Genomic DNA, 21261 nt, shown 5'->3' with positions numbered 1-21261 from the left:
GGAGGAATTGTTCGACGAAAACAGACCAGAATCACCAGACTCACTCACTTCACAGATTGAAGTTGATAACACAACTGTGCCTGTAAGTGCATCATTACCGCTTTCCACTGTAAAGGCTCTTACATATACAGATATTGTGCGTGGTGTTACCCTTGAAAAACATGTGGCTGCCATCCCCACAGAATTGACATTACAGTTGAGACCTTCATGGCCTCTATTAGTGACATCAGACGAGGAGTACACTCATTCCACCATAGATGATTGGGTCAGCGAGTTGAGACCACAGTCTCCCCAGTCAGTGGCCTCTCAAAGTGAACTTAGGTCCCTGTCTCCTGACTCACCTGTTCCTCAGTTCAGACCTCCACATATGGGATACGATGTGGACTTAACAAGGGACAGGTCGTTTACTCCAGAATCAACATTTTCAGACTGGGAAGGTACTGATTTGTGTCTGGATACCCTGTTTGATGAGAGCAGACCAGAGTCCCCGCAGTCAGTTTTGTCAGACCTTGGACTTGATAGGTTCTTTAGTAGCAGGACGTTGTCCCCAGAATCGGTGTCTTCTGATTTTGACTTTTCGCTTCTGCATGACTGGTTGGCAGATTTTAGAGCATCCTCCCCAGAATCTGTAGCATCAGTTGAGCAGCACACATTTACTCATAGCATGACATTTGGCCAGATGATGAGCCAACATTGTGATTATTATTTACAGCACTCAGAATGTAGACCAGTATCTCCTCTTTCAACACTGTCAGATGTTGAGTATTACGAATTTTGTCTGGAGGAATTGTTCGATGAAAACAGACCAGATTCACCAGACTCACTAACTTCACAGATTGAATCTAAGCACAGAAGTTTAACTGTAACTGCATCCCTACCGCTTACCACCTCGAAACCTCTAACATATGCAGATATTGTGCGTGGTGTCACACATATGGAACATGCAAACAACATGCCACCTGTTTCATCATTTGAGTTGAGACCTGTTTGGCCTTTGGCAGTGACATCATTTGAGTTGAGACCTATTTGGCTTTCATCAATGACATCAGATGAGGAGTACAACCTTTCCAACATAGACGATTGGGTCAGCGAGTTGAGACCACAGTCTTCCCAGTCAGTGGCATCTCAAAGTGAACTTAGGTCCCTGTCTCCTGACTCACCTGTTCCTCAGTTCAGACCTCCACATATGGGTTACGATGTGGACTTAACAAGGGACAGGTCATTTACTCCAGAATCAACATTTTCAGACTGGGAAGGTACTGATTTGTGTCTGGATACCCTGTTTGATGAGAGCAGACCAGAGTCCCCGCAGTCAGTTTTATCAGACCTTGGACTTGATTGCTTCTTTAGTAGCAGGACGTTGTCCCCAGAATCGGTGTCTTCTGATTTTGACTTTTCGCTTCTGCATGACTGGTTGGCAGATTTTAGAGCATCCTCCCCAGAATCTGTAGCATCAGTTGAGCAGCACGCTTTTTCTCCTTGCATAACATTTGGCCAGATGATGAGTCAACACTGTGATTATTATTTAGAGCACTCAGAATGTAGACCAGTGTCACCTCTTTCAACACTGTCAGATGTTGAGTATTACGAATTTTGTCTGGAGGAATTGTTCGATGAAAACAGACCAGATTCACCAGACTCACTAACTTCACAGATTGAATCTAAGCACAAAAGTTTAACTGTAACTGCATCCCTACTGCTTACTACTTCGAAACCTCTAACATATGCAGATATTGTGCGTGGTGTCACACATATGGAACATGCAAACAACATGCCACCTATTTCATCATTTGAGTTGAGACCTATTTGGCTTTCATCAATGACATCAGATGAGGAGTACAACCTTTCCAACATAGACGATTGGGTCAGCAAGTTGAGACCACAGTCTCCCGAGTCAGTGGCCTCTCAAAGTGAACTTAGGTCCCTGTCTCCTGACTCACCTGTTCCTCAGTTCAGACCGCCGCATATGGGTTATGATGTGGACTTAACAAGGGACAGGTCGTTTACTCCAGAATCAACATTTTCAGACTGGGAAGGTACTGATTTGTGTCTGGATACACTGTTTGATGAGAGCAGACCAGAGTCCCCGCAGTCAGTTTTATCAGACCTTGGACTTGATAGGTTCTTTAGTAGCAGGACGTTGTCCCCAGAATCGGTGTCTTCTGATTTTGACTTTTCGATTCTGCATGACTGGTTGGCAGATTTTAGAGCATCCTCCCCAGAATCTGTAGCATCAGTTGAGCAGCACGCTTTTTCTCCTAGCATGACATTTGGCCAGATGATGAGTCAACACTGTGATTATTATTTAGAGCACTCAGAATGTAGACCAGTATCACCTCTTTCAACCCTGTCAGATGTTGAGTATTACAAATTTTGTCTGGAGGAATTGTTCAATGAAAACAGACCAGATTCACCAGACTCACTAACTTCACAGATTGAAGCTCAACACACCAATCCAAGTGTAACTGAATCCCTCCCACTTTCCGCTGCAAAGCCTCCAACATACACAGATACTGAGTGTGGCATTACACGTGAAAGACATGCGCCCGCCGTTCTAAGTGCCACATTATTTGAGTTGAGAACTTTTTGGCGTCCGTCACTGACGTCATTTGAGTTGACACCCCTTTGGCCTTCATCAGTGATGGCAGATGAAAAGTACAATCATTGCTCCTTAGACGACTGGCTCATCGAGTTGAGACCCCAGTCTCCTGAGTCAGTTGCCTCTCAAACTGAAATTAGGTCACTGTCTCCTGACTCACCTGTTCCTCAGTTCAGACCTCCACATATGAGTTACGATGTGGACTTAACAAGGGACAGGTCGTTTACTCCAGAATCAACATTTTCAGACTGGGAAGGTACTGATTTGTGTCTGGATACCCTGTTTGATGAGAGCAGACCAGAGTCCCCACAGTCAGTTTTGTCAGACCTTGGACTTGATAGGTTCTTTAGTAGCAGGACGTTTTCCCCAGAATCGGTGTCTTCTGATTTTGACTTTTCGCTTCTGCATGACTGGTTGGCAGATTTTAGGGCATCCTCCCCAGAATCTGTAGCATCAGTTGATCAGCACGCTTTTTCTCCTTGCATGACATTTGGCCAGATGATGAGCCAACACTGTGATTATTATTTACAGCACTCAGAATGTAGACCAGTATCACCTCTTTCAACCCTGTCAGATGTTGAGTATTACGAATTTTGTCTGGAGGAATTGTTCGATGAAAACAGACCAGATTCACCAGACTCACTAACTTCACAGATTGAAGCTAAACACACAAGTTTACCTGTAACTGCATCCCTACCGCTTTCCACTGTAAAGGCTGTTACATATGCAGATATTGTGCGTGGTGTTGCCCTTGAAAAACATACGGCTGCCATCCCCACAGAATTGGCATTACAGTTGAGACCTTTGTGGCCTCTATCAGTGAAATCAGACGAGGAGTACACTCATTCCACCATAGACGATTGGGTCAGCGAGTTGAGACCACAATCTCCCGAGTCAGTGGCCTCTCAAAGTGATCTTAGGTCCCTGTCTCCTGACTCACCTGTTCCTCAGTTCAGACCTCCACATATGGGTTACGATGTGGACTTAACAAGGGACAGGTCGTTTACTCCAGAATCAACATTTTCAGACTGGGAAGGTACTGATTTGTGTCTGGATACCCTGTTTGATGAGAGCAGACCAGAGTCCCCGCAGTCTGTTTTGTCAGACCTTGGACTTGATAGGTTCTTTAGTAGCAGGACGTTGTCCCCAGAATCGGTGTCTTCTGATTTTGACTTTTCGCTTCTGCATGACTGGTTGGCAGATTTTAGGGCATCCTCCCCAGAATCTGTAGCATCAGTTGAGCAGCACGCTTTTTCTCCTAGCATGACATTTGGCCAGATGATGAGTCAACACTGTGATTATTATTTAGAGCACTCAGAATGTAGACCAGTATCACCTCTTTCAACACTGTCAGATGTTGAGTATTACGAATTTTGTCTGGAGGAATTGTTTGATGAAAACAGACCAGATTCACCAGACTCACTAACTTCACAGATTGAATCTAAGCACAAAAGTTTAACTGTAACTGCATCCCTACCGCTTACCATTTCGAAACCTCTAACATATGCAGATATTGTGCGTGGTGTCACACATATGGAACATGCAAACAACATGCCACCTGTTTCATCATTTGAGTTGAGACCTATTTGGCTTTCATCAATGACATCAGATGAGGAGTACAACCTTTCCAACATAGACGATTGGGTCAGGGAGTTGAGACCACAGTCTTCCCAGTCAGTGGCATCTCAAAGTGAACTTAGGTCCCTGTCTCCTGACTCACCTGTTCCTCAGTTCAGACCTCCACATATGGGTTACGATGTGGACTTAACAAGGGACAGGTCGTTTACTCCAGAATCAACATTTTCAGACTGGGAAGGTACTGATTTGTGTCTGGATACCCTGTTTGATGAGAGCAGACCAGAGTCCCCGCAGTCAGTTTTGTCAGACCTTGGACTTGATTGCTTCTTTAGTAGCAGGACGTTGTCCCCGGAATCGGTGTCTTCTGATTTTGACTTTTCGCTTCTGCATGACTGGTTGGCAGATTTTAGAGCATCCTCCCCAGAATCTGTAGCATCAGTTGATCAGCACGCTTTTTCTCCTTGCATGACATTTGGCCAGATGATGAGCCAACACTGTGATTATTATTTACAGCACTCAGAATGTAGACCAGTATCACCTCTTTCAACACTGTCAGATGTTGAGTATTACGAATTTTGTCTGGAGGAATTGTTCGACGAAAACAGACCAGAATCACCAGACTCACTCACTTCACAGATTGAAGTTGATAACACAACTGTGCCTGTAAGTGCATCATTACCGCTTTCCACTGTAAAGGCTCTTACATATACAGATATTGTGCGTGGTGTTACCCTTGAAAAACATGTGGCTGCCATCCCCACAGAATTGGCATTACAGTTGAGACCTTCATGGCCTCTATTAGTGACATCAGACGAGGAGTACACTCATTCCACCATAGATGATTGGGTCAGCGAGTTGAGACCACAGTCTCCCCAGTCAGTGGCCTCTCAAAGTGAACTTAGGTCCCTGTCTCCTGACTCACCTGTTCCTCAGTTCAGACCTCCACATATGGGATACGATGTGGACTTAACAAGGGACAGGTCGTTTACTCCAGAATCAACATTTTCAGACTGGGAAGGTACTGATTTGTGTCTGGATACCCTGCTTGATGAGAGCAGACCAGAGTCCCCGCAGTCAGTTTTGTCAGACCTTGGACTTGATAGGTTCTTTAGTAGCAGGACGTTGTCCCCAGAATCGGTGTCTTCTGATTTTGACTTTTCGCTTCTGCATGACTGGTTGGCAGATTTTAGAGCATCCTCCCCAGAATCTGTAGCATCAGTTGAGCAGCACACGTTTACTCATAGCATGACATTTGGCCAGATGATGAGCCAACACTGTGATTATTATTTAGAGCACTCAGAATGTAGACCAGTATCACCTCTTTCAACACTGTCAGATGTTGAGTATTACGAATTTTGTCTGGAGGAATTGTTCGATGAAAACAGACCAGATTCACCAGACTCACTAACTTCACAGATTGAATCTAAGCACAGAATTTTAACTGTAACTGCATCCCTACCGCTTACCACCTCGAAACCTCTAACATATGCAGATATTGTGCGTGGTGTCACACATATGGAACATGCAAACAACATGCCACCTATTTCATCATTTGAGTTGAGACCTGTTTGGCCTTTGGCAGTGACATCATTTGAGTTGAGACCTATTTGGCTTTCATCAATGACATCAGATGAGGAGTACAACCTTTCCAACATAGACGATTGGGTCAGCGAGTTGAGACCACAGTCTTCCCAGTCAGTGGCATCTCAAAGTGAACTTAGGTCCCTGTCTCCTGACTCACCTGTTCCTCAGTTCAGACCTCCACATATGGGTTACGATGTGGACTTAACAAGGGACAGGTCATTTACTCCAGAATCAACATTTTCAGACTGGGAAGGTACTGATTTGTGTCTGGATACCCTGTTTGATGAGAGCAGACCAGAGTCCCCGCAGTCAGTTTTATCAGACCTTGGACTTGATTGCTTCTTTAGTAGCAGGACGTTGTCCCCGGAATCGGTGTCTTCTGATTTTGACTTTTCGCTTCTGCATGACTGGTTGGCAGATTTTAGAGCATCCTCCCCAGAATCTATAGCATCAGTTGATCAGCACGCTTTTTCTCCTTGCATGACATTTGGCCAGATGATGAGTCAACACTGTGATTATTATTTAGAGCACTCAGAATGTAGACCAGTATCATCTCTTTCAACACTGTCAGATGTTGAGTATTACGAATTTTGTCTGGAGGAATTGTTCGACGAAAACAGACCAGAATCACCAGACTCACTCACTTCACAGATTGAAGTTGATAACACAACTGTGCCTGTAAGTGCATCATTACCGCTTTCCACTGTAAAGGCTCTTACATATACAGATATTGTGCGTGGTGTTACCCTTGAAAAACATGTGGCTGCCATCCCCACAGAATTGGCATTACAGTTGAGACCTTCATGGCCTCTATTAGTGATATCAGACGAGGAGTACACTCATTCCACCATAGATGATTGGGTCAGCGAGTTGAGACCACAGTCTCCCCAGTCAGTGGCCTCTCAAAGTGAACTTAGGTCCCTGTCTCCTGACTCACCTGTTCCTCAGTTCAGACCTCCACATATGGGATACGATGTGGACTTAACAAGGGACAGGTCGTTTACTCCAGAATCAACATTTTCAGACTGGGAAGGTACTGATTTGTGTCTGGATACCCTGTTTGATGAGAGCAGACCAGAGTCCCCGCAGTCAGTTTTGTCAGACCTTGGACTTGATAGGTTCTTTAGTAGCAGAACGTTGTCCCCAGAATCGGTGTCTTCTGATTTTGACTTTTCGCTTCTGCATGACTGGTTGGCAGATTTTAGAGCATCCTCCCCAGAATCTGTAGCATCAGTTGAGCAGCACGCTTTTTCTCCTTGCATGACATTTGGCCAGATGATGAGCCAACACTGTGATTATTATTTAGAGCACTCAGAATGTAGACCAGTATCACCTCTTTCAACACTGTCAGATGTTGAGTATTACGAATTTTGTCTGGAGGAATTGTTCGAGGAAAACAGACCAGATTCACCAGACTCACTAACTTCACAGATTGAATCTAAGCACAAAAGTTTAACTGTAACTGCATCCCTACCGCTTACCACCTCGAAACCTCTAACATATGCAGATATTGTGCGTGGTGTCACACATATGGAACATGCAAACAACATGCCACCTGTTTCATCATTTGAGTTGAGACCTATTTGGCTTTCATCAATGACATCAGATGAGGAGTACAACCTTTCCAACATAGACGATTGGGTCAGCGAGTTGAGACCACAGTCTCCCCAGTCAGTTGCATCTCAAAGTGAACTTAGGTCCCTGTCTCCTGACTCACCTGTTCCTCAGTTCAGACCTCCACATATGGGTTACGATGTGGACTTAACAAGGGACAGGTCATTTACTCCAGAATCAACATTTTCAGACTGGGAAGGTACTGATTTGTGTCTGGATACCCTGTTTGATGAGAGCAGACCAGAGTCCCCGCAGTCAGTTTTATCAGACCTTGGACTTGATTGCTTCTTTAGTAGCAGGACGTTGTCCCCGGAATCGGTGTCTTCTGATTTTGACTTTTCGCTTCTGCATGACTGGTTGGCAGATTTTAGAGCATCCTCCCCAGAATCTGTAGCATCAGTTGAGCAGCATGCTTTTTCTCCTTGCATGACATTTGGCCAGATGATGAGCCAACACTGTGATTATTATTTAGAGCACTCAGAATGTAGACCAGTATCACCTCTTTCAACCCTGTCAGATGTTGAGTATTACGAATTTTGTCTGGAGGAATTGTTCGATGAACAAAGACCAGAATCACCAGACTCACTAACTTCACAGATTGAAGCTGAACACACAAGTGTGCCTGTAACTGCATCATTACCGCTTTCCACTGTAAAGGCTCTTACATATACAGATATTGTGCGTGGTGTTACCCTTGAAAAACATACGGCTGCCATCCCCACAGAATTGGCATTACAGTTGAGACCTTCATGGCCTCTATTAGTGACATCAGACGAGGCATACACTCATTCCACCATAGATGATTGGGTCAGCGACTTGAGACCACAGTCTCCCCAGTCAGTGGCCTCTCAAAGTGAACTTAGGTCCCTCTCTCCTGACTCACCTGTTCCTCAGTTCAGACCTCCACATATGGGATACAATGTGGACTTAACAAGGGACAGGTCGTTTACTCCAGAATCAACATTTTCAGACTGGGAAGGTACTGATTTGTGTCTGGATACCCTGTTTGATGAGAGCAGACCAGAGTCCCCGCAGTCAGTTTTGTCAGACCTTGGACTTGATAGGTTCTTTAGTAGCAGGACGTTGTCCCCAGAATCGGTGTCTTCTGATTTTGACTTTTCGCTTCTGCATGACTGGTTGGCAGATTTTAGAGCATCCTCCCCAGAATCTGTAGCATCAGTTGAGCAGCACACGTTTACTCATAGCATGACATTTGGCCAGATGGTGAGCCAACATTGTGATTATTATTTACAGCACTCAGAATGTAGACCAGTATCACCTCTTTCAACACTGTCAGATGTTGAGTATTACGAATTTTGTCTGGAGGAATTGTTTGAGGAAAATAGACCAGATTCACCAGACTCACTAACTTCACAGATTGAATCTAAGCACAAAAGTTTAACTGTAACTGCATCCCTACCGCTTACCACCTCGAAACCTCTAACATATGCAGATATTGTGCGTGGTGTCACACATATGGAACATGCAAACAACATGCCACCTGTTTCATCATTTGAGTTGAGACCTGTTTGGCCTTTGGCAGTGACATCATTTGAGTTGAGACCTATTTGGCTTTCATCAATGACATCAGATGAGGAGTACAACCTTTCCAACATAGACGATTGGGTCAGCGAGTTGAGACCACAGTCTCCCCAGTCAGTGGCCTCTCAAAGTGAACTTAGGTCCCTGTCTCCTGACTCACCTGTTCCTCAGTTCAGACCTCCACATATGGGTTATGATGTGGACTTAACAAGGGACAGGTCATTTACTCCAGAATCAACATTTTCAGACTGGGAAGGTACTGATTTGTGTCTGGATACCCTGTTTGATGAGAGCAGACCAGAGTCCCCGCAGTCAGTTTTGTCAGACCTTGGACTTGATAGGTTCTTTAGTAGCAGAACGTTGTCCCCAGAATCGGTGTCTTCTGATTTTGACTTTTCGCTTCTGCATGACTGGGCGGCAGATTTTAGAGCATCCTCCCCAGAATCTGTAGCATCAGTCGAGCAGCACGCTTTTTCTCCTTGCATGACATTTGGCCAGATGATGAGCCAACACTGTGATTATTATTTAGAGCACTCAGAATGTAGACCAGTATCACCTCTTTCAACACTGTCAGATGTTGAGTATTACGAATTTTGTCTGGAGGAATTGTTCAATGAAAACAGACCAGATTCACCAGACTCACTTACTTCACAGATTGAAGCTCAATACACCAATCCAACTGTAACTGCATCCCTCCCACTTTCCGCTGCAAAGCCTCCAACATACACAGATACTGAGTGTGGCATTACACGTGAAAAACATGCGCCCACCGTTCTAAGCGCCACATTATTTGAGTTGAGAACTTTTTGGCGTCCATCACTGACGTCATTTGAGTTGACACCCCTTTGGCCTTCATCAGTGATGGCAGGTGAAAACTACAATCATTGCTCCTTAGACGACTGGCTTATCGATTTGAGACCCCAGTCTCCTGAGTCAGTTGCCTCTCAAAGTGAACTTAGGTCCCTGTCTCCTGACTCACCTGTTCCTCAGTTCAGACCTCCACATATGGGTTACGATGTGGACTTAACAAGGGACAGGTTGTTTACTCCAGAATCAACATTTTCAGACTGGGAAGGTACTGATTTGTGTCTGGATACCCTGTTTGATGAGAGCAGACCAGAGTCCCCGCAGTCAGTTTTGTCAGACCTTGGACTTGATTGCTTCTTTAGTAGCAGGACGTTGTCCCCGGAATCGGTGTCTTCTGATTTTGACTTTTCGCTTTTGCATGACTGGTTGGCAGATTTTAGAGCATCCTCCCCAGAATCTGTAGCATCAGTTGATCAGCACGATTTTTCTCCTTGCATGACATTTGGCCAGATGATGAGTCAACACTGTGATTATTATTTACAGCACTCAGAATGTAGACCAGTATCACCTCTTTCAACACTGTCAGATGTTGAGTATTATGATTTTTGTCTGGAGGAATTGTTTGGTGACAAGAGACCCGATTCACCAGACTCACTTACTTCACTTATTGAAGCTAAATACACAAGTGTAAGTGTAACTGCATTCCCACCACTTTCAGCAGCGATACCTCTTGCATATGCAGATATTGTGCAGATCGCTACGCATGAAAAAGAAGCTTCACCCAATTTGGGCGTCATATCTTTTGAATTGAGGCCTTCTTCTCCTCTGTCAGTGACATCAGCCAAGGAGTACACTGATTCCTACATAATCGATTGGGTCACAGAGTTGAGACCACAGTCTCCTGAGTCAGTAGGATCTCAAAGTGAATTAAGGCCCCTCTCTCCTGATTCTCCCATTCCTCAGTTCACGCATCCCCATTTTGGTTATGATATGGAAGTAACACGTCACACATCATATACACCAGATTCAGCCATGTCTGACTGGGAAGGTGTTGATTTATGTCTGGATACACTGTTTGATGAGACCAGAGCAGATTCTCAGCAGTCATTTTCCTCAGACTTCGATGAGCTCCCAGATGTTGCATTTTGTGGAATTTGTCTTGAGGATTTGTTTGACAACAGACCAGATTCACCTGCATCCCCACCACTTTCAGCTGTGAAACCTCTTACACATGAATCTTTTTCATGCAACATTAATCTTGAAAAACAAACATCTCCTTTTTTTGATGACAATATAAGCTCCCTTGATAACTTTTTCTCTGAAAAGACAACATTCACTGCTAACAGCTCTGCTTCAGTACATGAGTCACAGAAAGAAATTACCAAGCCCAAACTTTTCCCTTCTGAATCCACGTCATCAGATCCCAAAACCAATACTAAGGAATACATGGAACAACACAAGCCTGTCTTTAACAACTTAATATCACATTTGTATGATTCATTTTATAAAGGACAATGTTGTGAAACATCACTACCATCTACCAGTTCTGCTGAACAACGTTTTTCAAGGCTTTCTTGTAGCCTCAATCGTACATCAGATGACAAAAGATCTTGTGAGTTTCTATATTCATGTGGTGTGATCTCTGGCTCATTTTCACCAGCATGTCAAAACGATTCTGGCATATCTAGATCTGACACAGTTGAAACAAGATCCACTGGTCCTTCCCAGCATGAAATGCAAAGTCAATTTAATGAGACTATTTCCCCTTCAGAGTTTAGGCAAGCATCACCTGAAATATTAAATTCAGATGATGGAAATCCTTTATATTCAACCTGCTCATTCATTGACCAGAGGCCACCTTCTCCAGAATCGTTCTCTTCATTTAATGAGTTCACTGCCCTTTCTCCTGACTCTCAAATTCCCCTGTTTGACTGTCAACCTTGTTATTACATGCATTTGTCAGAAAACCCATCTCTTTCACCAGACACCATAATGCCAGAGAGAGATTATACTAATGTATGTCTTGATACTTTCTTTGATGAGATCAGACCAGATTCCCCTGAGTCCATTGTGTTTGACAGTGAATGTCATGAGTCCGTTAGCAACATATCAGCTGATGATGAGTACACACAGTCATTCCTTGACTACTGGATGTCTGAGTTAAGACCACCTACCCCTCAAATTCCTGAATCAATAGGAGATCTAGATGAAGTTTTAAACCCGCTGACATGTGGGCAAAATCTCCCAGATGAGATATGTACGGCAGACAACGGACTTGTACATAAAAAAGTCTCCAGAAAGTTAATGGCACACATACATGATCCAGTCTATGACAGAAAATATGTCAGTGATAAGGCTTGCGATCAAAACAAACTTGATGATTCACCAGTCAGCATGGGAGAACCACATAGCCAATCCAAATCTTGTCATTTCGAAAACACCATACCAGACTCCAAACCATTACAGGATTCTTCACTATCCCACTCTACAGTCCCTGATCTTACAGTATCAGATTCACATCCTGAAATGTTGATGCCACCAAGTGGAACAATGGAGACAGAACCCATAGTTCCCTCCTTAAACAATAATGACCAGTCTTTTTTTGTCAGGCCTCCTCCATGGAAAGCAAAGAACCTAGACTAGATCAGGTCAGACCACACAATGTTAGCCAGTTTTGCACTACGTTGAGTCACTTGCCATCTGAAGAACAAAAATTTGAATGTCATTATGCTGTCTGGCTGGAGGAGGCTTTCCATGAACAAACTCAAGCAAAGAGAGGATCAGTGAAACGAAGACAACCTGTACATAAGCATGAGTGGACTGATCCTGAATCACAATTAAAGATGACACAAGCCCAAGACTCGTTTTCCAAGAACATGAAAAGAAAATCCATGAGTGAGGACAAGAGCAAAAGTTCCTTGGTGCCGGTAAGACAGCACAGGCTATTGCAAAGCAGTGAATGCAGTGTTGCTTCAAAAGTAATGAACATGGCAGTACATAATGTGTGAATGTAGAAGAAGCTGTCACTAATAAAACCCAGACGCTTCACTGTCTTGCTGTGGCATGTTTGCATTAGAGCAGAAGAAATGATCTTTCAGCGAAGCACAACTAATGGAGAATACAGTGGCCCGGTCTTTGTGACGTGAACTTTTTGTCCTGGTATGGAATGTTCTCATATGCCACATACATACAGAGCTAACCAATGGCCTTAGTAATATCATTAGACTGATTTGAATGCTTCAAGCCTAAAGAGATTCAAGTGCCTTCAATATATCTTAACTTACCTAAGATTACAATCTACTGTAGTTTCAATAAGTTGCAGTAGCTTTTAAGATCTTAACAGACATAAAAGTCTAAACCAACCAATGTACTTGATGCAGCCAGAGCCATGTACTGTCTGTTTTTATAACAAATATAACAAGAGATCTCAGAGACAAACTACTCCATCGGTGCCACTATTATGTCCTTACATGGCAATGCCTCAGTGGAAGCCATATCCAAAGAAGTTTGATTGGAATTCATTTCAGTTGAAAAATTAAATGTGACAATATAATTGCATGTCTGTAGCTAGATATGTCTTCCAATTACCGCCCCTTCTCCCACATTCTGTCGTCTCAATTGTCTAGGCAGGGGACACAACCCCACTGGTTTACATGATTGTGTTGTAGTTGTAGTTGTGTATCATTTCTACAAAAAATATAACAATATGCTTTCCAAAATGTTAAGTTATACTCATGATGCAGTATGTGAAGCAGACCAACAGAAGAACAGACAGTAGTAGTGTTTGACTGTGATAAATACTGTAAAGTGGTGGGTTTTGCATTTTAATGGGAAGTGCAGTGCTTCCTGCTCATGTGTTATGACATTGTTATGACACTGCAGCAACAATTTACTTGAAATTAGTGCAAAATGGTGCATGTCCACCTTCATGTTCCATCAATGCCTGATTTTGACTTAAGTTCATTTGTGCCCTGCTTTTATTATTGTAAAATGATATTGTGCTGTCAGGGATGTTTTCAATGTAATATATCTAAATTTCAAGCATATCCTGATTTTGCAGCATCTTAATCAGTCAAGACATGTATGTAATGCATTTTACGTTTTGTGCTGTCTGTTAGATAAAAGTTATTAACATATATAAGGTAATGCTGCAATTACCTAAATGCAAGTGGGCTACAAGTGAATTTCCTCATTGGAGACACTGCTTTCATGTGTAAGACCAGAGCCTGTCCTTGACAGATGCATGCTTCATTTCATCTTTTCCTTTCATGACCAAAAGAAATCACAATTCATTGTTATTCATAATTTTTCCCACTTCATTGTATCATTTCTTGCAGGTATCAACAGCATCTTCCAAGACAATTCTGTCAGAATCTTCAAAACAAAAAAACATTCATTTAGGACAGAGTCAGGTCTTTCCAACAGAGACACCATCCTTGGCACATGATTCAACCACACTTTCCATTGAAAAGCTAGAATTACCAATTCCAGCTACCTCTGACCCAAGTAAAACGCAATCTGAAATCACATTTTCCAATCAAAGTAGCTCACCTCAGGAAAAAGGTAAACAGCTGTCAATCCTAAAACAAAGTGAAAATTGTGACTTAGCTAAACCAAGCTCAGTGACCCCAGACTCACCCTGTCAAACTACTCAAGACTGTCCAGATGACCAAATCATCATATCCTCAGAGTCTGTTCCAACAACATCAGGGTCTGGGTCCCCTCAGCTGGACCAACTGCTGTCGGATCTGGAGGAGATGAAACTTAAGTTTAGACCAGAGACTCTTGACCTACCTCTGTCAGAATCCAGTGATGAAAGCCCTGAATATGATCAAAGTCACGAGTTTGAAGACTTTTCACCTGAAGACCCTACAGAAGATATTGATACTCAAAGAGTCAGTGTATCATCTGTTATACAGCTTGCAGAAGATACTTATCATACAAATGTGTCTGTCACAGAGCCTGCACATTTCCAGACATCCATTCAAGATGAACCGGAAATAGTCTCAGTCAGTCTTGATCAAAGTCCAGAGACACATGACCCACTTCTGTCAGAATCCAGTGATACAAGCCCAGAAGATAATCAAATTCGAGATTTTGAAGACCTTTCACCTGAAGATCCTACAGAAGACATTGATACCCAAAGAGTCAGTGTGTCATCTGTTATACAGCTTGCAAACAACACTACTAAAGACAGAAATGTAGCAGTCGCAGAGCCTTCACATTTCCAAACATCAATTCGAGATGAACCTGAAATAGTCTCAGTTAGTCCTAGTCAAAGTCTGGAGACACATGATGCACCTCTGTCAGATTCCAGTGATGAAAGCCCTCAATATGATCAAATTCAAGAGTTTCAAGACCTTTCACCTGAAGACCCGACAGAAGATATTGATACTCAAAGAGTCAGTGTATCATCTGTTATACAGCTTACAGAAGATGCTGATCATACAAATGTTTCTGTCAAGGAGCCTGCACATTTCCAGACATCCAATCAAGATGAACCGGAAATAGTCTCAGGCAGTCTTGATCAAAGTCCAGAGACTCTTGACCCACTTCTGTCAGAATCCAGTGATAAAAGCCCAGAAGATAATCAAATTCAAGACTTTGAAGACCTTTCACCTGAAGATCCTACAGAAGACATTGATACCCAAAGAGTCAGTGTGTCATCTGTTATACAGCTTGCAAACAACACTACTAAAGACACAAATGTAGCAGTCGCAGAGCCTTCATATTTCCAAACATCAATTCGAGATGAACCTGAAATAGTCTCAGTTAGTCCTAGTCAAAGTCTTGAGACACATGATGCACCTCTGTCAGATTCCAGTGATGAAAGCCCTCAATATGATCATATTCAAGAGTTTCAAGACCTTTCACCTGAAGACCCGACAGAAGATATTGATACTCAAAGAGTCAGTGTATCATCTCTTATACAGCTTACAGAAGATGCTGATCATACAAATGTGGCTGTCACAGAGCCTGCACATTTCGAGGCATCCATTCAAGATGAACCAGAAATAGTCTCAGTCAGTCTTGATCAAAGTCCAGAGACACATGACCCACCTCTGTCAGAATCTAGTGATAAAAGCCCTGAAGATGATCAAATTCATGAGTTTGTAGACCTTTCACCTGAAGATCTATACCCTACAGAAGACATTGATATCAAAAGAGTGAGCATGTTATCTGTTACACAGCTCGCAGAAGACACTAATCACACAAATTTAACAGTCACAGTGCCTGCACATTTCCAAACATCCATTCAAGATGAACCTGAAATAGTCTTAGTCACTCCGGATCGTACAAAAACATCTGAGACAAGTTTACAGTCAAGCCTTGGTAGTTGTAAAGAGAGCCATGCATCCCCTACAGAGTCCCTTTCGATTCCTGAATCGCCTGAAAGACTTTGTGAGGTGATGGAACCATCACTGAACTCAAGTTTTCCTTTGAACGCATTTCAGTCCAGCAAATATGATGAAAATGTTACTGAAACATATCCTCCAGAGTCTTCCCATGGAGTAGCTACAAAGGGTCAGTCAGACATGCTTGAGGTACATCAGGCTAATCTGTGTGAGGAAGATTCTACTACTGACATTCTTAAACGTAAAGAAGAACTTGAATCAGCTATATCATCTATTGACTCAAGGGGTGTGACAGAAGAAATATCAACACAGAGTACTCGGGATCAACTTCCACCTTTAAGGGAGGCATCTTCTTTTGAAGCTACTCAGAGTGAAGATATCTCTTCTCAGTCTCTTTCGGATTTGACTCCGGAGACAGTTACATCCGCAAGACATTTTAGCTTTGAGGAGCTGATGCCGTACCCCTCCTCAGGGAACTTAGAGACATCCTCAGATGAGGATAGGACAAGGGCCAGTGGACGGCATTCAGAAGATTCTCTGACTTCAGTAGACTCTGAGTGTTTTGCCTCTCAGCCCACTTCAGTTAAAGCAGAAATGACTTCATCAACCTCTGATGAGGAGTACAGCATCCCACTTGGGTATGAAGAGACCTGTTCTCCCTCAACCTTCCATACCGACATGCCTCCAGAATACTCAGAAGTTGTGCATAGTGGTGTAAACAGCCCAATCTTTGAATACTCTGACCCAGAGCCTTACTTTGACTGCAAACAAGCTGCATCAGATTGCTCAGAGACTGAGCCTGATGGACCTGATCCAAGTACAAGGGCAAGTGGTGATCAGCCAAATGATCATCTCGGCTGTCCTAGAGTGCTGGAAAAGGTGAATCGAAGAGTCCTGTTGTCCTCTGGAAGTGAAGATTATGAGGATGCCCCTTTTGTCCATGAGCCTCTTTATAATCTACGTGAAGAGAATGAAGATTCGGATGAGGAATTCACCTTGTGTGAGGCTTCACAACCTCCTTCTGTCCATGAAATTGGGGCATATGATGATACTGATAAATATCTGACAAGGGTAAGATGAGATTTGGTAAACCACCCCAACCTGCAAGCTTTTTCCAGAGCTGAGCTTAACTAAATACCATATTTGCTTCACAAAGGAATGACTGCTAACCCTCTGGCCACATGGATGGGATCTAAAACGCCTTATAACCCTTATTTTTGTGTTGATTTCAGATTTAATCAGTCCTGGCTCAGCATGTCACTTTGCTGCCTGTAACCAGCTGTACCACTCACAGTATAAACCTAAGCTACATGTTATTTCATCAGCAATAAGCACATTAAATCTTTAACGAAGTAAAAGCATGGTATTTGTTTTGCAAATGTATTTCCAAGTTACAGACTGCCGTGTTGTACTTTCCAATGAAAGACAAGAAAATTCAATGTAAAAAAACTCAAAATCAATGGAAAGTGCATCATATCACTCTGTGTATTGCTTGCTTTGCTGCAAACATTCATATCCATATATTGCCATTCCTTAAATCTTGATGGGTTTGTGTTGTTTGGTCAGGAAATCACAGCGGAGCTCGGATCAATGTCAGAAAGTTCAGATGATGAATTTTTGACCACCAGAATAGTGCGAAGGAGAGTTGTCATTCAGGTATCTGATTTAGAATGATGGATGGCGTTTAAAATAAGCATGGAGGGTGTGACTTCCAGAGTGCAACTTTAACCAGGCTTGGTCCTCACTATCAGGTTAAAATGTATACTGTCTAACAACCTCTAGTCTCATCAACATGGGTTAAGAATTTGTGTTTGAAAACTAATTTAGGGTTTAAAGGAAACCTGCCACTTGATTTGCATAGATGGCTGAGCGTCGTGGGGGTGTTTTATGCTGCTATGAGCACTTCTTTGTTGGTTTATTTATCAACCCTCTGTAACCTTTTTTCCCTGAGAATGCCAGTTTGTTTCCTGTATCCTCTCACTGAATCACAACCTAAAATGCAAACTTTGAATCCTGTTTTTTCTCTAACATGTATGTGTGTTTTATTTTGAAGTGGACAATTAAACTCAGTGTAAATGTTACACTGTGCCATCTTAGCATTCCTGATTATTGTTTGTCTTGTTTCCGTTACAGGCTGATGACATGCCTGACCTCCCCACTCAGTCAGTGACGGAAGAAAAGTACAAGGATGAAAATGGACACATTGTTGTCAAAAAGGTAAAGCAAAATTCCAGTAAAGCTTTACAAAGAAAATGTTATGATCGTGCAGCAATTCAAGAGGCTTTTTTTCTCAATTTTCGGGAAACATTGGTTTCTGGAATGTTTGCAACAAACCATGCTGTTGGTTACCATTTCCCTTTACACAAATGCTTAACGTAATGGTCTTCACACGTGATCTTCCACAGGTTACCCGTAAAATTATTCGCAAGTGTGTGTCCGTGGATGGTGTGGAGCGTGAACAAGTGTCATTAGATGGAGATCTCCAGGGGTCTATCGGTATGGCTGAGGGAGATGGCTACTCTAGGGTGGTAAAGCGGACTGTAGTGAAGAGTGAAGGAGACCACACAGAGGTGTGTATGCTGTATATTATATGTGTGTTCATCAATCTCTTTTTAACAGAAAATACCAGACACACCAACATTTATGTTGGTACTAGTATATAAAGGAGAATTACAAATGAATAACTTCCTCTTCTGACCTGTAGGTAACATTTGCTGAACGTGAGGGTTTCTCTGCAACAAAGCAGGAAACAAGTGAAGGATGTAAGGTCAGTCACGTAGAAAGGACGACAGTGGTGGAGGGTGAAAGGACAATGAAACACCAGGGTGATCCGTCTTTGGCTTCTGACCTCCCCTCAGCCCAAGACGACTTTAAACAGGTTTGTTAATAACCTCACCAACATTAGTCCTAGAGCCTGACTTAGCCACTTGTACTATACATGTCTACCTGTACACTGTATGTGATGGGGCCTTTATTTTAAGGATCATTCCAAATTAAGTGAATACTGTTTTCTCCTTTTCATGCCACCAGGCCCTAGGTTATATAAGTGGTTTTAGCAGAACAGAGCTCCCTCTTGTGGTAGAAAGAGAAACATTCAAAGAAGATGGAACTGTGGTCAGGAGGTGTGTGAGTGTTGGAGTGCATCTGTTTGGGTATATGTGTGTGTGTATTGTATTTTGTGAGTGTGATTTCCTACAAAAACAGACATGCTGTAGGATTGTTAGTTTTACTAATATTAACAAATGATTGCTGTGGCTGCTATCATTAACCATTGGCATACTGTGAAATGTTTGTACTAAAGAGAGATTACATGCAATGAAACCAATGAGATGCAGTATGTGTTTTGTAATTTTGTTATTTGGGTGACAACATTTTTTAAATCTAATATCAGGAATACTATTTTTATTTATGAGGAATAATACAGTTGGTCCGTGTTGTCTTGTGGGTGCAGTGCATACTATTTATTTGGACAACTTTTGCATCCCATAGTGTTACATTGCTAACATTAGAGTGTGGTTCACTTCATATGTTATTAAGTAAATCACAGTTTTATTCTATTAATTAGATTCTATTATTTATATTTTTATGTATTGTGACACCTTAAGCCTCTCAGAAATAACAAGCATGAGCAAGTACAGGCCAAATAGTCTAAAGTATTCCACATAATTAAGGTACTAAACAGGAGGTAAAGCATCAAGAACAGGTAGTTCAATTTAAAAGGTGCCTCAGTGGTGGTACCTCGCCATCAACAAGGCTGATGAATGCTGATAATGACAGATATACAAACAGATGTACACAAATCTAATGAAAAGTCTGAACAAATAAGTGGTGAAACATAAAAGCAGGTTCTTCTGTGTCGGTTTTTCCTTGAACTTGTCAAAAGTTTGTATGTAACACCACACATCTGGAATTGATTGCTAGTGTTTTATGACGTAATTTTAGGTTTTCTGCAGCTATGAAGTTGCTGTGCATGTGACAATTGAAAGCTGGATTTACAATGCATGATATAATTTGAGGGTTTTTTGTTTTTCTCCCTTAACATATCTTACAAGTACTGCAACATCTGTTCCTTCAATATAATTTCCACAGAGCCTCAGGTGTGTGTTGTTTTTAGGTGACTGACCTGTGACTGACCTGTCTTCTTCTGTTTGATTCCACCCCTTCCTTGCTCCATCTCTAGGGCCCACATGCGTAAAGGTCGTACCCTCAGACGAACAGTGGTGAAGGGAGCTGGGCAGCAAAAACAGGTCCTTCTAGAGCAAGTGGACAACCCCAGAAAAGGGTCAAAACCACATGATCTCAAGCAGCATCTCCACCAGCTCTTTCACCGCTACTACGAAGAAGAGACAGAGGACAATGATGAGGACGAAGAGGAGGAGGAAGAGTAGAAGAATGTGCAAAACTCTCCCCAACTCCCTGGCTCTGCCCATGCTAAAGTCCCCCCTAATCCTATGCATTAGCCACATGCAATCCCAGTGCGCACCAAGGCACCTCAAAGCTACCACAGTCTTCCCATTTAAGTCCTGGAAGATGACCCTTTTTTCAGTTCTGAGTTTTCTTCCCTGGCTTGTACAATGTACTCATGGTTTTCTTTTCATGTTCTGTTGTTTTGCCTTTTTGTGACCAAAGAAAGTTGTTTTCCTGATTAATTTTACTTTCCATGTCAGAGTTGTCTTAGATATTGTTTGTCTTGATGCTGTGGTAGAGCAACAATGGAAAAAAAAACATAAAAAACAAAGAAAACAGAGGAACTAACAGAGAACACTATTCACATCAACTAACTCACAAACCTCCTGAAGGTAAAGAACACTTTACCTGCAAAACACTGGTACTACTCTCTGAGTAGGAGGACTGAAAGACAATATCTCACACTGCACTGCCTCTCACAACCAGTTTCTCAGATATTCCTTACTTTAAACTGTCTCACTCACTGTACTAGCCTCTCCGCTCTTTTGATTCAGGCGATCAAGATGTCACACAGAGAAAATCAGGCTGTATCGACACTGAATTTAACTGCTGCTGCTGTGTTTTGTGTAGGCTATGTGTAATTTGTCTTTGGGAATTATATATTATCTATAATCTAGACATTACTGACATCAGTAGCCTAGGAATTAATAATCACTCATGTGAAATAGAGCAGGCATGACTAATCAACATCTGTCATTATGATGCTAGCTTTAA

The 21261-nt window shown here is 42.4% G+C and overlaps 1 protein-coding gene across 1 annotated transcript in view; it reads left to right on the top strand.

Annotated features, from left to right (window-relative positions):
- LOC140995177 (ankyrin-2-like) overlaps nt 1-20328 on the top strand; it is an 89373-nt gene extending 69045 nt beyond the window's left edge. Inside the window, exons 50-56 of the mRNA XM_073465170.1 lie at nt 14062-14136; nt 16654-17151; nt 17647-17736; nt 18214-18297; nt 18486-18650; nt 18785-18958; nt 20261-20328. Of these exons, the coding sequence (XP_073321271.1) occupies nt 14062-14136; nt 16654-17151; nt 17647-17736; nt 18214-18297; nt 18486-18650; nt 18785-18958; nt 20261-20275 (1101 nt within the window). The 3' untranslated portion in view covers nt 20276-20328. The remainder of the gene's footprint in view (nt 1-14061; nt 14137-16653; nt 17152-17646; nt 17737-18213; nt 18298-18485; nt 18651-18784; nt 18959-20260) is intronic.
- The last annotated feature ends 933 nt before the right edge of the window (nt 20329-21261 follow it).

Source organism: Pagrus major, chromosome 1, assembly GCF_040436345.1.
Source record: "Pagrus major chromosome 1, Pma_NU_1.0".
NCBI classification, from domain to species: Eukaryota; Metazoa; Chordata; class Actinopteri; order Spariformes; family Sparidae; genus Pagrus; species Pagrus major.
This window is presented reverse-complemented; position numbering and strand designations above follow the sequence as displayed.